The sequence below is a fragment of the Atractosteus spatula genome, chromosome 8 (genome assembly GCF_055471065.1).
Source record: "Atractosteus spatula isolate fAtrSpa1 chromosome 8, fAtrSpa1.hap1, whole genome shotgun sequence".
NCBI lineage: Eukaryota > Metazoa > Chordata > Actinopteri > Semionotiformes > Lepisosteidae > Atractosteus > Atractosteus spatula.
This window is the reverse complement of record NC_142713.1, coordinates 47106927-47123140: the sequence shown is the minus strand read 5'-3', so window position 1 is coordinate 47123140 and position 16214 is coordinate 47106927. Positions and strand designations below refer to the sequence as shown.

At 40.4% G+C, this 16214-nt stretch overlaps 1 protein-coding gene across 1 annotated transcript; it reads right to left on the bottom strand.

Moving 5' to 3' along the window:
* Positions 1-3027: 3027 nt before the first annotated feature.
* Positions 3028-14414, bottom strand: phyh (phytanoyl-CoA 2-hydroxylase). Its single transcript, XM_088923920.1, has 9 exons — positions 14204-14414; positions 13065-13120; positions 12043-12157; positions 10756-10920; positions 9679-9760; positions 9126-9307; positions 8256-8405; positions 6579-6713; positions 3028-3683 (listed from the first exon to the last, which is right to left on the bottom strand). Exons 1-9 carry the CDS (start codon positions 14267-14269, stop codon positions 3630-3632), a joined length of 1005 nt encoding a protein of 334 aa, XP_088780046.1. The 5' UTR covers positions 14270-14414; the 3' UTR covers positions 3028-3629.
* Between the last annotated feature and the right edge of the window lie 1800 nt (positions 14415-16214).

Sequence of the window (16214 nt, the reverse complement as noted above, 5' to 3'; positions counted from 1 at the left end):
ACTTACACAACATTCCATCAGAAAGTTTCAGCATCCTAAATTAAGAACTGAATCACTTTAGATACAGTATGTATTTTCATCAGTACGTAATGATTATCACATTATTTAATAAAATGAGGAGGCCATTAATGTCTGCTTTAGTAGTCTTCTTGCTGGTGTCAGTGGTATAACCACTGCACACCTATATGCTGACATTTTGTGTTCCGTTCTTCATCTGTGTTGCAGCAACACAAACATTACTGCAATTCCTTAATCCTCCAACACAATATGTCTACCCACGTACATGATTGTTTGTGTCAATTTGGGGTCGTGCATTGATCTGTGGTATCAGTGGATATTAGCGCAACCAAGCACCTGTGAGAGACTAGCTAGTGCTAATGTTTTTTAGTAGACCTGTCATGAACGGGTTCAATTGGGTGCTGAAAAACGGAACGAAACAGAACGAAAACAAATGGTTTGGCTGCCAAGCCAGCTTCTGATGTGCGAGAGAGAGAGAGAGAGAGCAGAAATATGAGGGCAAGGGGTAGGGTGTGGACAGTGAAAACAGAAAATGTCAAGGAGGAAGGGCAGGATGAGAAAATTAATATCTCAGAGACAGATTCCAAAGGGAGGTGTGGAAGACAGTTGTGACACACCCTGGAGCTGGGTGTCACAAACAGGAACACTGGCAGGCAGGTCAAGATACAGCAGACACAAAGAACAGCCATAAACGAAAGAATTTTATTTATAGTGAGAGAAACCCAAAAAACAAAACATGCACACCTCTTTGAGCTACTAACCTCCTTCATCAAAAGCCTGTAGCTGGGCTGCTGAACTGCTTACTAGCTTCCCAGAAATCTTTCAAATGCAAGTCTTTTTCCGAGACTATCTCTGAAACTAATTCTCTCTCTGATTCGTCTCTCAAACTCAGTCGATTGGTCTCTTCCTTCTTGTAAATTTGCACTGCAATATTCTTGCACTAATTGGTCATGTTGACTGAGGATGGCAGGTCGTTCCCAGGGGCTTTCTTGGGAATGTACAGCATTTCTGACAAGAGTCTCCGCCTCATCTGAACCTACCACTCTCTCACAGCAGCACACAGCAGCAGTCTCCAAATGAATAAGACTGTTTGCACGACATTACAGAGAATAAACTCTGTAAAGGAACAAGGTCCATTTGTGGTATAAGAAGTGCAAATAAGTCAAAACCTAGTTTAGTCACAATGCATTTTGACCTACCAAACATGATATTCTGGAGGCACCTTGAGCTCTTATTCCTATTATTTTATAAGTAGAAAAATAACTGCTGTGTTTTATGGTACTTGACAAGCACAAATAACCAAAATCCACCTTAGAAGCAAACAGTAAACTTATGAAGTCACTTATAATTTGTATTAGGATAAGCATTACTGTATTATATTCTTACCAATGTGAAGTTCAAAGCCCAGAAAAGGACTACAAAGGAGTAAAGAGCATAGGAATGCTACAAATGAGAGAAGCTATTTTGACCCCTCTGGTTCTTTCGGAGGATAGTAGCTAGTCAATCGAGGATCTGAATTAACTGATTCTTAAAAGAAATTAATTGTATTGGTTTGGACCACATGACTGGGGACTCAGTTCCAGACTCCCATAATTCTTCATATGGGAAGCATTCACCCAGCTTCACATAAGCAGATTTCATTGAATCTTTATGGACAACCTCAACTGGAGAACACAAAGCACTGATTTCAACAGTTCCACTGTGGAACCTGTTTTTATTAAGAGCTGCATTTGTTATACTGTTCAATATCACTTAAGACTAACTCTAAAAAAAACACAGACTGCTTCTAGAAATGTCTTACACTTTGGGAGTGTTACTTGTTTGCTGTCAATACAGCACTACTGTACTCTCACTCTGATCCGATCTGGTCTTTGAAGCCTCTGTCAGAAAACTACAAATGCAACGTCATGTTTGTGCATTGTTGCATACACTACATTCCTCATTATTCAGGTTTAGTCATCTGGACAGCTTTTACTTTTAAGCATTCAGAATATACATCCACAGTCTAACAATTGCTCTATTGTTAAAATGAACAATCTAAAAAGGTCATTTTGTTTGACAACAAGAAATGCACAAAAGTACTCTGAAATGGGTGACGATAGTAATCATTTTCATCATAGAAAAGCCTCAGTTCTTTCTGCTAGTACTTTGCGACTTTTCTGCCTTGGTGGCTTTCTTACTGTAGAAGGATGTTTAGAAGGAAAACCGAGTCATTAAGATCTACAGTATGTGGTTATAAACACAGTCATTAACATATTCCTGAATTTTCAATCTATGAGCAGATGATAAGAAATTGTATGCTTCTATTTCAGTCAATTTTCAATTTAAGGTCCCAACTAACAATCAAGGTAACATATGAAAAACACAAATCCTTTGTATCAGAACTTGTCACTATTACTACTCTACCCTTTCAGTAATGAGGGATGCTGTGAATCTGTGTTCTTCATTGAGGACATTTTGAATACGGCTGTAGACTCTTCTCATTGTTGTGATTATGACAGTTAATTTCACGGTACTTTCATATTTGCATATTCATGAGATCTAGCAGACAGAGTTCACTGGGGGCTAATTAATCTCAGAGAGGCAGAAAACAGACATTTTTTTGTAAAACGACAATTGTGCCTGGAGATTGCTGGACAAAGCTGTGTTGATTTCTGAACTGCTATAAAGAACAATAAGATAAGCAAAATAATTTCATGATTATTAGTCCATCACTGGGCATACACAGACACAAACACAGACACAAACACACACACTCACAGCATGGACAAATTTCCAGGAGTCATTCACCTTCCAGCCTGTCTTTGGACTGTGGGAGAAATATGTATGGGGAGAACATGCAAATTTCACACGGACAGCGCCCAGGTCTGGAAATGAACCCAGGGCCCCAGCACTGCAAGGTGGCAATCCTAAGTACTACACCATGCCATTCACTAAACTAAATCAAATCCTGTTGACTTACAATTAAAAAAAAATAATGAAAAGCCCAGTCACGAGAACTCTCAAAAGCTCTTTGCAAAATCTCTTTATGATTTTAAAATACAAACAATACACACATTGTTTAAAGTGCATTCTTGCTATCTACAGTAATTTTAGTGCCTTCCAACAATCCTCTGTAACTTTTAGATCACTTTATGAATTCTAGCAGAATTATGTTAAAACATTTATTTATAACCTGCCTCTTTTGGTTTTTTACCTACTTTCCCCTCATTACATTAACCCTCTCCCAATAGTACTGTATTATTTAATTTGAAATATTAGTTTGTTTCTACAAATTATAACTCTAGAATGAAAAGAAGTAGTTGCTAAATCTTGAGGCAAGATTTTTCACAACACTACTATTAAAAAATGGTTCACATTTCTACTATTAAGTTTTATGAATCTACAAATACATGCATACATGTTTCTACATATACTTTAACTGTATTCCTGGCACTTTGATATAATGCTTAGAGTTATTAAGGATATTACAAATGACTAGAATTTAAATGACAAGGCAGAGTTATAAATTATTGGAAATTTTTAAAATGACTAATAGAGAAGATTTTTTTATAAATGCAGAACATGCAAATAAGTCGTTCATTATTCAAGGCCTGGTCTGGCAAGCGTGATCACAGTGAGGTCCTCTCCCCCTTTACAAGGCGCCCTCTGAAAGCCCATGTGTCCTGAAAGACAAGAGACAGAGTCACATGCAAACTCTCTTCTATACTAACAAATTCAAATCTATGTACAGTATCTGGCACATTGATCTGTGGTACTACACATCTGGTACATTACCTGTGGTTCTACAAATCTGGTACAGTATCTGTGATGCAAGGAATCATCACGACAGTGGTGGGCCTCATTAGTAATAACGAGGAGGTGGAGCAACTAGCAGACTGGTGCTTAAACAACAATCTGTCTCTGAATGTCGATAAGACAAAAGAGATGATAAATGACTTCAGGAGGGCCCGCGCTGATCACTCCCCACTGCACATCAACGGCTACCCTGTGGAGACAGCTAGAAGTACTAAGTTTCTTGGTGTGCATATCACAGATGACCTCACGTGGACCATCAACACCACCTCCCTAGCTAAACAAGCACAACAACTTCTCCACTTCTCCACGCGACGACTGAGAAGGGCAAACCTTCCCTCCCCATACTATCCACATTCTATAGAGGTACCATCGAGAGCATCTTGACAAACTTTATCACTGTTTGGTTTAGGAATTGTAAGGTCTCAGACTGCAACGAATTGTCAGCAGGAAACATCATTGGAGCCTCCCTTCCGTCCATTCAGGACATCTACCACAAACTCTGCACACACAAAGCCTCCAGTATTGTGAACAATTCCTCCCATCCCTCCTGCTACCTCTTTGCCCTCCTACCATCTGGTAAAAGGTATCGCAGTATACAGGCCAGCTCCACCAGACTCCGTAACAGCTTTTCTCCACAGGCTGTCAGGCTCCTCAACACCGTGGTACATACTGCACCTACTCCAAATCTGGAAACTTAGTTCTTTTTTGCCTAATGTCAGGCACACTGTCTGGTGTATTCTTTGCACAATCCTGTAAAGTAAATTGCACTACGCACATTGCACTTTATGTACCCTGTCAGAAATGTCTATGTCTACATTGTCTATAGCATTGTCTTGTCAGTGTCTTGTCTGTATTCGCACCGTAGACCTGGAGAATGATGTCTCGCTCCTCTGTATACTTGTATATGCCTGGATTGACAAATAAACATGAACTTGATCATGAAGAAGACGATGGAGAGGGACTTTGAAACAATGAACTCCAGGAGGCTGTGGCAAACAACGAAAACACTCACAAACATGAATTCTTCAAAGAAGAGCTTCCATACAATGGATGAGCTGGCTAAAGCAAACAAGCTGAATGACTTTTATCTGAGGTTTGAGCCACAGGACTTCTCTGGTACATGTGATAGTACAGTATATTAGATACTATCACAGCTGACAGTAGTACTGGTAGGCTTGTAATAAGTCTGCAGACAACCTCACAATCTTTCAAGCACATACTGTATGTGCGAAAAAGGCAACAGGTCCCGATGGCATCTCTGCCTCTCTTTTAAAAAATTGCACTGAAGAATTAACACCAGCATGGTGCCCCATCTTTCAGAAGTCTGTTGACTCTCACTCTGTTCCAGCGCTGTGGAAAAAAGCAATAATCGTGCCAGTACCCAAAAAGCCTTGTCCCTCAGATAATAAATGCCTGCAGACTGGTAGCACTGACATCTGTTGTTATGAAATGTTTGGAGAGAATTATGGTATCCATGCTGTGCTCAGAAGTGAACACTGTACTGGATCCATATCAGTGTGTATACAAACACCGGAGTGGCACCGATTATGCAATTAACAGCATTATGCATCTGATTCTTAAAACACCTAGAGGACCCCGATGCCTTTTAACCACTACATTTTAAGATGGTATCACTCATTTTAAACAAAAGGGTTAATAAAACTCTTTCGGAGTCATGATCCATTAGCGCAGGTGCCCCTCAGGGCTGTGTGAGCTCTCCAGTTCTGTTCACACTTTATACAAATGATTGTACGAGCACTAGTCAAATCAACTTCATTTTCAAATTCTCAGATGATACAGCTGTTCTTGGCTTAATGCATAGAGGAAGCAGTTCATCTGTGTACATGTCAGAAATCCAAAGGTTTGTGCAATGGTGTGACAGCAAGAGCCTAATTATGAATGTTAATAAAACAAAAGAAATAGCTTTTGTTCCCAGAGCAGTTGGTGATCACTCACATATCCACGCTCACTAATCCACAACGAACCTATCACTCAGGTTGATTCATATAAGTACTTAGGAGTACACATAGACAACAACAGTAACCTGTGCTGGACTACTCATGTTGAGAGTGTTTGCTCCAAAGTTTAGCAGTGCTTATATTTATTGCGAAGACTAAGAGTGTTTTGGGTTATATAGGAAATAATGTTACTCTTTTACCATACTATAATCGAGAGCATTATCAGATATGGTATAACAGTGTGGTTTGGTAATTTATCAGTTCAATTAAGATGGCAAATTCCAAACAGCTTGAACGTCTCGTCCAAACAGCTTTGAAGGTCATGGGTGTGAAACCACGCCCCTCCCTGCAGACAATCTTTGAAAAAGCCATAATGAAACAGGCAGAAAAAATTATATCAGATCCTTCCCACATCCTCAATTCTGAAAACCAACATCTTCCTTCTGGCAAACGTTTTAGGGTTCCCAAATGTAAGTCAAACAGATACAAACATTCCTTTGTTCCACTATCCGTTAAAGCTGGCAATGCAAATGGCAAGGATAAACACAATTTCTGACCTTTACAATTCACTTGTGTGCAATATGTTTTGTAATGTCTTATAAATGTAATATGTTGTTATATGTGGTACTACAAATCTGGTACAGTGATCTTTGGTAAATTATGATTTGCTGCTCTGTGTTATAATGGTAAAGCAACTGGTATCAAAAAAGTGAACCAAACGTATTCCTGTAGAATCAGTTCTCTTGTGCTCAGTAAGAGTATTCTCTCAGTTTTGTGTTAAGTATAGATGTGAATGCTCTTTACCTTGAGTGTAATATCATCGCCAAGGCCATGCTTTCGTAAAGCAATGCCCTTTACTTCCTCTTCGATGTTTTCCTGGGTTGTTCCCTTCACATCAATATAGTAACAGTCAGCACTTGCATAATGACAGGATATGGCCTGAAAATACAGAACAAAATACAGTGCTGAGCTGATGTGTTAAAAACAAAATTCCGGTATCTGCTGAATGTTAAACTTTATTCACTACTTTGAATACAGAACCTGAAATTAATTACATAAATTTAAATTACAGGTCAGTCTACCTAAGACACTACATGGAAAAACACAGCCATGGGAAAAACAGCTCCTTCTCGTCTGTCAAAGGGCTGAAACAATATGGCAACTGATATAGATTAGGCTTATAGAGTTAGACCATATACTGTAGACTTATTATTAGGCTTATAGAGTTGTTTGACTTATTCAAACGACAGTATTCCAAAAACTGAGCGCAATGAACCAACAATATTTGGAACACATATAGCTGGGACCATATGGAACACTATTGTGTCTTGTGAACATTGAAAGTACACACCAGACAGTTTTTAATACATTGTACTAAATTAATTACTTGCACTTTTATGGAAATACTATATTATCTTGTAAATGCAGTATTTTCATCTTGTATAAAATTCCTTTTTTATTTTAAATGCATACCTTGATCAAAAGTTTGATCAAAATCAAAAGCCCTACACAACCAAACACTATCAGGAAGAGCTAACCTGAAGGGTGAAGTCAGTAATTGAACATTCCTAAACTGATGAAATGAAATCAAATCAACATATAGCCAGCGCATCCTCCTGTTCTCCCGATTTTGCTATTCAATCCCATTTGTAAAAAAACATTTTCTCCTTATGCATTCGGATTACCACCAATATTCAGAAAGTTCAGAAATTCAGTAAAGAATTGATCTGATGTCCTTAGACAGTGAAAATTACATGGAAATACAGTTCAACCTAAGAGCAGGAGGCACTTCTTTAGACAATGGATAATGGGAATGTGGAAAAGGCTATCCTGCCATATGGTTGGCTGAAGGCGAGTCCCAGGCTTCTTTCAAGAAACAGCATGATGAGGTCCTCAGAGCAGTTACCTACTGTAAATACAGTAACAAGCAGGCTAGACAGGCCAAAGGGCCTCCTGTGGTGTTTAAGCTTTCTTCTGTTCTTGTGTCATCATGGCTTGAGATCAATCTGTACTCTCTGCCAGCCTTATTTTACTCCCACCAAAATACTTTCAATAAATGAACTATTACAACTACTTTTATTGAAAAGGGTCAGCAAACAGGGGGTTTAAGACATGGCCTGGCCAGCATCCCCAAGGTTGCTGGATTGATTTGATCTCATTTTAAATATTATTCGGGACTCGGTTAGATTCTGGTTGCCAGGCACCCAGCTGAGAAGGCACTGACTAAACTGATTAGATTTTGGGATCTCCTAAAATCTTTAGGATTTTTCGCCCCTAAAGGTGGGACTGTCTCTTGTTGAATGGGCCCTATTATAGCAAATACTTTAGACATATGGAAAAAGTCAACCACATTCTTGGCACTACTCCAATATTTAGAATAAGTTTTCATACTGGTTTTCAGCTTTTATTTACCTTTGGTCTACAAAAGGCAGTGCTATAAGGCAGTAACGTTGCTGAAATTACCACTTCGGTGGGACTTACCTTCCTGAATCCCTGGGTGCGGTTCATCCCTGATCCATGGATTAAAAGTGGGTGGAAGAACACCGTGTCCCCTTTCTCCATTACAAGATGCGTTCTAGGATGCTCGGGGCTATAATCCTGAACACCATGGTACATCTTATTCACGCCACCCTGAGTAACGAGGGAGAGACAAAAATGGACGTGAAACGACAACCCATTCAAGAGGGCTAAAAGCTAAATGAAGTGAGCAGGGAAAGGACAGCTCATTTCTTAGGTTACCAGGCTTTGCTGAGGACACAAAGACACAAAGAGAAGGGCACAGTAGCTCTGACGCTGGGTGCTCTTTGACTATTTAAACACAGTGAGTATTACATTTTGCATTATTTTCCTTAACAAGCGTACAGCTTCCAGTTTAACAAGGTGTTTGAGCAAAACCCTTAAACTTAAAAAAACACTTTATATACCTGGCCGCTGGTATTTACACAGCTGAGAGAGAGTAAGAAGTTGAAGTAGTTCAGGTGTGTACCTGCGTCAGCGAGCACAGGCTGCAAAGGAACCAGTAAAGGTTTATTCCATGCTGAAAAGAGAAGAAAAGAGACACAACGTTTCGGCTGTGGAGCCTTCTTCGGGAGACCTAAAAGGGAGAGAAGGCTCCACAGCCGAAACGTTGTGTTTCTCTTCTTCTCGTTTCAACATGGAGTGAACCTTTACTTGTCCCGTGGGATGAAGTTGCCTCACCGCACCCTGCCCAGAAGGCTAAAGGCCAGGGAGAAACCAAGTGACCACAGCCCCTTGTGCTTGGATCCTGACAGACCCCTGAGGGCCAGCTCGACGGGGTGGAAGGGTGAAACACATGTTGTGCGGGGGCCTGTGCCGAGCAGCGAAGCGCACCTCCCATGCCGGGTAGTCGTGCTGTTTCAGGGTCCCCCTGTGAGTCCCTGGCAGCACCACCAGACAGCCGTTGCTGCGGTCCACCCTCTCCATGGCCGTCCAGGCACACACGATGCGGTCAGAGGGCCGGAAGGGGAAGTAGTGCAGGTCCTGGTGCATGGGGTGTCGGGAGGTCTTCTTGCCTGAAACGAGTGGACAACCTGCCATCAAAATTGCACCACCTGGCGTCTCCTGTGGGGTAAACCGCTTTGTTTTACTGTTATATATTTTATTTCTGGTATGTGTTTAGGAAGGCTTGTGAATGTACTTCATATAATTAAAGACATAAAATACAAATCAGGCTGATTATAGATGCTGCTTTATGTAGTACAGTATATCTGTATTGTGTGGCTTTAATTGTATGAGTTCACTGAACCAAATTCCATGCGATTAGTTGTTATGATAATAAAGTATGAAACTTAATTATTCACAGTGACGATTGTGGCATTGGGAAATAACAGTAGGTAAGCAATTGTTAGCTTTATGTCATAAATGAACAAGCGTCAGACATCACCTGCGTCAGGAGGTTTATTGATCAGCATAGTATGCATAGCCATGATGTTTGGACCTGTAAAGCACTCCACATACTTCACGATCTACAAATGGAATTGAATATGATTAACGTGCTGCCTAGGGTCCAGAATACGACATTAGCAACAAATCCACCACGTCATTTATTTTGCCTGAAACACCTCTGTGTGTCCATCACAACGGATTAGTTAAAAAGAGAAATGCAAGGGATTAGCCTAAATTGCACAAAACAGAGTCTGAAGGAAAGGAAAGTTCGTCTAGATTTTTTACTAAAAATGGACTTGACGTCTTTGACTCAGTTCAGAGTGAAAACAATATTAATATGTTCCCTGCTTGCGTCAAAGGCTGTACACCTAGAAGTTAATTAAAATAAATCTTACATAAAAATACCACCATTTTTAATCTTCAACACTGCTTGTAAAATAATCTGTAAAACATCATTTTTGTTCTCAGTTCTCTGGAAATTAGGCTTTGCCTTTGCAGATATACAGTAAGCTCAACAGAGCTGTTTCTTATCATATTCCCACTGCCATGTCAGACAGTGCAGGCTACAGCTCTGTAAGTGAGGCTTTGTCCCTACTTTTAATTTTACAAATATTTTTTCACTGTCCATTCTACGTTTATGTGTGTTTTTATCCATATTTGCTTTGCTAACCCAACTTTTTAATAATAACAGTTGCTTGTACTTGTATAACACTTTTCCCAAAGTTTCACTTATGAATCACTGAAATGCAGCACCCACCTGACTAACATACTGTAACCTTTATTCGCCATCCACAGCACATCACATGGAGAGGTAAGAAAGTACTTCATCACTTAATTATGGGGGAACTGTGGAATTTATCCAGGAAACACTGTACAAGTTGTACAATCAAGATGCAGGTTACAAACAAATTAGATAAACACAGCGTTAAACTCCTGTAGTTTCAGAATTGTTCCTTGCAATCAGAAACATGATGACTGAGCTCAGATCAGTAACTAGTTTCTGTACACTTGATTGTAAAGATCACGATAGTTACAACACAATGTGTGCACATCCACCTCTGCCGCACATTCTAACCTGGGGAAGAACACAGAATCTGAAGAGTTCTGGGTCTTCCTGGAAGTCCTGTAGTTTGGACACTGCTTTCTGGTCGGGAACAAACTCGGATTTAGCAATGGCAATGTCCCTCATCACCAACAGCCCAGGCACTTCAACCTCCCTCCTGCAGATCTTCTCAAACTCCTCTCTGGAAGACAACAGAACAAGAAGCTGTGTAGGATCTGTCCCCTTTGCAATCTAGAATTTGGTCACAGGGGAAAATACCGGAGGAGAATGGCTTCATTAGCTAGACTGATTACAAAGACGTGTTCTGTATCTCATTCTGGTTTTCCTTGTTTAAGTAATTTGGAAAAAAAAGTAATAAAATAACATAGTAGTTGTATATTTAAGACTATAAAGGAGCTTGAAAAAATACTACAACTCCTGCACCCATTATTAAAGTCAATGACAATGACAAAAAATATTTTAAAATTTAAAATGCTAGGTTTTTAACTTGTGTGTTAAAAATAAAGATAAAGAGGATAAAAATACTAGAATTGCTATTACTTTTTTAAAGGATCAGTACTTTATCTGGGAGATGTCATGGCTTTGACTCTCTCTTGTTTTTGCTATCATCTTTAGTGAATGACCTTGAAATCCTTGTGTTCAGCAAGTTGTTGGTGATTACAAATTCTGGTGGTGTCCAGAGAAATAACATATTAGCAGATGTTGGACCAGCACGATGAGCTTGGCAAAGCTTATTGTGTTGAGAAGAGGCACTCCCATTGATTTTACTAGCAAAGCCAATTGAATTTGTTGTATTTCCTTATCAATCCACAACTGCTTATCCCAATTAAGAGTCACAAGGGAGAAGGAGCCTATCCCGGCAAGCAACGGGCACAAGGTAGGATACGCCCTGCTTGGGACACCAGTCCATCACAGGGCACACACAGACACACACACACAGGGCCAGGTTTCCCAGATAGCAATTAACCTACCAATATGTCTTCAGAATGTGGGAGAAAACTGGAGAAGCCAAGTGAACACGGACAGAACAAACAAACAAACTTCACACAAGTCACATCCCAGTCCCGGAATTGAACCCATGGCCCCAGCACTGCGAGGCAGAAATACTAACCCCGGTGCCACCTTCCTGCCCCTATTTCCTTATATTCCTCAATAATAACTGAGAAAGAGAAAGTGACAAACATATCCAATAAAAGGGCCAGGAGACTGCTACTATAGAACTTGGTACAGTATAAAGGTTAAATATAAAAAAATAGCGGCATACATTTCCAAATATTAATTGCAGCCTGTCGTTTCAACTTGCCTGAACTTGTCGATGTCCTCATCGGATACCAGATTCTTAACGAGCAGATATCCGTTTGACTCATAAAACAATCTCTGCTCAGGAGACAGAATGTCCGTGTCCAGGGTATAGCTGCAACAGGGAACAGATGTCTGTTACTTCACTGGTGTTATCCTCATAGTGTACAACAACAGGGGAGTTCAGTCTGGTTCCTGTGCCTGTGTGTTTTTATGTTCTTAGAGAGCCAAACCAGCTGGCTACTGAGGTAAATGGGCCAACCTAGCGGTTTTACCCAGAAGCCTCAGGTGCTGCTGTTTTAAAGGGATTTGACACTTGCAGATACCCTAGACCTCCAGGAGCAGGACTGGACACCCCTGGAGTACATGATGTTTGCAATTTATTAAAAACCATACACTACTTAGGTTAGTTTTTTAAACCCTTAATTATGTGAAGAGTACTACTATGCCTGCATTTGTTATTTATACCACTGTTTTTCAAACAAACTACAACTTTTCAGGCGCATCCCAGTACCATCATTTCCACGTAATGCGCATTTTCGATTTTTTCCGAACTCCATGGTGGGCAGGGTGGAAACTACAAAAACACTTGGAACTCGTTACCTGAACTCTACCTTGAACCAGCAAGCGTGAAACACAGAACCAGCCGTGTTGTTGAAGCCGATACCTTGGTTTCTTCGGGAAAAGGCTGGCTGCGATCCGTGTATCAATTAGCTACGAGCTACCAAGAGGGTAAGATGAGCCGGACGGCCTCCTCTCCCTTGTAACCTTTCGTTTATTCGAACAACAGACTGGTTCAAGAGGACAGGGACGGGTATGTCCCTGGAATGTCAACATGCTGCATGCTGTATGCTGTCTTAAAATGACACAGTTTCAGGATGCGATGAAATCTGAGGTGCTATGGACTCTTTATAACTGTATACTGTCATATTTGAACCGACTGAACTATATACTTCAGCGAAATGTTATCATCCATCATATCCTCCAGAACACCGCATACCTCTGGTGATTACATAACTTACCGGAACGCTGAAGGATGGTGACATGACACCGATTGTGCAGATGTGCCAAAAACTGTCTTTGACTTAATGTTAAGATTAATGGAATAAGCTGAATTTTTTTAACTGTGCAAACACCTAGACTACATACTGTACACTCTAACTACCTTTTAATATATGTGCTTTTATGTGAATAAAAGACATATAATTCTAGTTATTACTAAATAATTACTAAATATTTAGTAATACTAAATATGTAAATAAAAGACATCTACGGTAAGTCTGGGTTATTATTAGTAAAAACACATTTTCCTAGGTATTTACTAGGTATACATTATTTTGGTATTCCCATTTCCATTTTTTTTTTATTAAAGGGTACTAACAGTATGTTTGCATTTCTTGTATTCAAATAATATCACTACTAGCAACAAAAAGTAAGGCTTTGCAATATAACAACTTTGGTCAGTGTTTTCACAAACACGTTTCAACTTGTACTGTATTACAACTTACAGATCTAAAACACACTATTGGTACAGTACGTAACATTTACTTTTGATACCTAACTGTATAGCACCCATCCATGATCAGTACTTTTTTCCTAGCAAGGTACAGTGCAATGAACTTTTAAAATAATTCACCTGTACTTCTTTGTTCTCCCTACTGTATATTAATCCCTATAAAAACACACACAGTGTCGCAGGAGTAAATAATTATTCAAAAACTGAACAATTGACAGTAACAGGTTTCCAGTTACTACACAAATAATTGTAGATAAGGTGGTTATAAAGGACTATTTAACAATAATATTACAAATCACCTAGCTTTAAACATGTCATCTGCAAAAAAACTACTCATTACAAATTACGGGTCGCTTCGCTTTGGGAAATTTGCAATAAACCAATTACGTATTTTTATGTGATTACGCTGCAGAAAATGTTAGAACAGAAATAATACCTATAATGGTTAAAATACTTTAAATCGCCTTAACAGATTATGCGTTTTCTGCAACTGGAAAGACAAGGCGGCCTGTTTTGAGCACCGTGGTGCCATGCCTCGGACTCGCTTATATGTCAGTGTCCACAATGACTCGACACATTACGGGGTGCGCGTCTCGCTCGTTTATTTCTTTTTCGTATTAATCAAATGCCATAAGAAAAGGATACAAGCTGGGGCTTCGGGCGATCCAAATGATGAATAACTATCTTGAGTCGATCGGCGGCTCGAGACATTTCAGTACAACACAACGAAATATCGTATAATAAAACTAACGCCGATAGCAAAATTCATCCCCCCCTTTCCGCCTACAGATTTCAGTTTGAAGTTTTTGCTCATCTGATCAAAGTCTAGGGTAGACATTACGGATAAACAAGTTGTTGCCAAGTTGCCTGTAACACCATGTGACTAAACCAGTACAGCCGCTTTTATATACAAAATTTTAGAATTAATTAAAAAATACACGATCAAAAACAACACGGGCTATTTGTTTTTTAATTAAAAAATACTATTTAGTATTGACATATAATTTAGTTTACTCTAATTGCGCTTTTGTGGCGCTTTATTGTACTTTATACCGATCTAGAGCAGAAATTAAGTTTAAATTAGAAACATGGCTCGTCAAAAATAAAATTCAATGATTATGTCTTTTAATGTATGTTTATGAAATTGTAACACGTAAAAATGGCTATATATTTTGTGCATACCACCACCCCCTTCAAAGTACAAAGTACTTGTAAATTATACAAGCACTGTATAATATACAGTAAGTAGGTAATGTAGTTGCTAAACCTGAAAACAATGTCATACTGTATGTGCCAGGTGTGGATGAGATCATTAACAACACATCTTGGGTTACTAATTTATAAAATTCAAAAAGCTTTATTGAATTATGCCATGGCTGCTGTGTTACAGTATTGCCAGATCAACAGGAATCAGCAGGACATTTACAAACATGTACAACAATACAGTAACATAAATTGTACTGTTTGAGCATCTCTTTCTCTGTTCCCCAGGCTGTGCCAGGAGATCACATGCAGAGCTGTCAGTACCATGGCGTTCCCTCCCCTCTCCCCAAGTAGGATTGCTTGTTGTTGTGATTCTGGCAGGTACAGGAATTCTGGGATTTGATTCATTAATCAATAGTTGATTAATCCTCAACTATGATTTACATTGTAACAGAAAGTACATTCTCTGTCTCCACTTCTTCCTAACATCAGCCAAGTAGCCTAATCCTCCAGACCTGCCCGTGTTGCCCAATGTCTGTGGCCATTGAGCCTGTGCTTTGTCTGTGTCTGTTTCCCCTTGTCCTTTCTCTCCCTGATGAGATATTTTCCCTTTTTAGGTCTTGGCATCCTTGCAGTCTGTTGTGTTTGTACAATATGTGTGTTCCAGTGGGTAAGGTGGTGTTGTTTGTTTGTGCTGTAACGTGCCTGAATTGTTTTGGCAGTTCTGTCCTGAGGCTGGCTGGTGTCGGTGTGTCTCGTGATCTTCAGGACCAGATGGCTGAGGCGGTTTTTCTCTGAGTTCAGCTCTTTACTTGGCAGGGCCCTGTGATGGCAGAACTTGTGGACACTGCCTTCTAGGTGTAGCCAATATTTTATCGCTGTGACTGTCTTCTTTACATTAATTAGCCATGAGTATCTGCCTAATTTTGGCCTAATTTTTCTGTGTTTTTCATTGCACGTGAAAACTGTTCTTACAGAACTCTTCTATGGGATGTTCGCCCCTTTTTGTGTAATCCTTGTTACGTCGGCCCTGCTGTGAAGTGGCGGGGTGTGCTGTAGCTGTTGTTCCAGCCCCGCCCCTTTGTCCTGCTCCCCGACATACCCGGAATCCGCCTGGGGACCCTGTCTGTCGCTGTGCCCTCCAGAGCAGGTCCAGCCTGCTGGGGGTGGCAGTGTGGCCAGGGCGTTGCACCGGAACCGGGCCTCGAGGGGCGCACTGCTCAGCCTGGTCCAGAGCACACCCTCTGTGACCCGCTCTGACTGCGTGTGTTTGTTCTGCCCGGCCGCAGGAGAACACCTCCCTGACAGCTCACACCCTGCTCAGCCCGGTCCTGGGAGCGCCCTCTGCGACCCATTCTGACAGTGTGCTCTTGTTCCACCCAGGCCCAGTTCAGCATCTGGTTCACCGCCCATCCAGGCCGGCTCTGGGAGCTGACCCTCCAGCCCAGTCTGC

Bases quoted from the DNA above. Each gene is read 5' to 3' on its own strand.
- phyh (XM_088923920.1), bottom strand. From the start codon at position 14,269: ATGTCTCGAGCCGCCGATCGACTCAAGATAGTTATTCATCATTTGGAT. The intron at 9,761-10,755 runs GTTAGAATGTGC...TTCCATTTGTAG, and splicing joins GATTCTGTGTTCTTCCCCAG to ATCGTGAAGTATGTGGAGTG. The intron at 3,684-6,578 runs GTAAAGAGCATT...CTTGTCTTTCAG, and splicing joins GCGATGATATTACACTCAAG to GACACATGGGCTTTCAGAGG.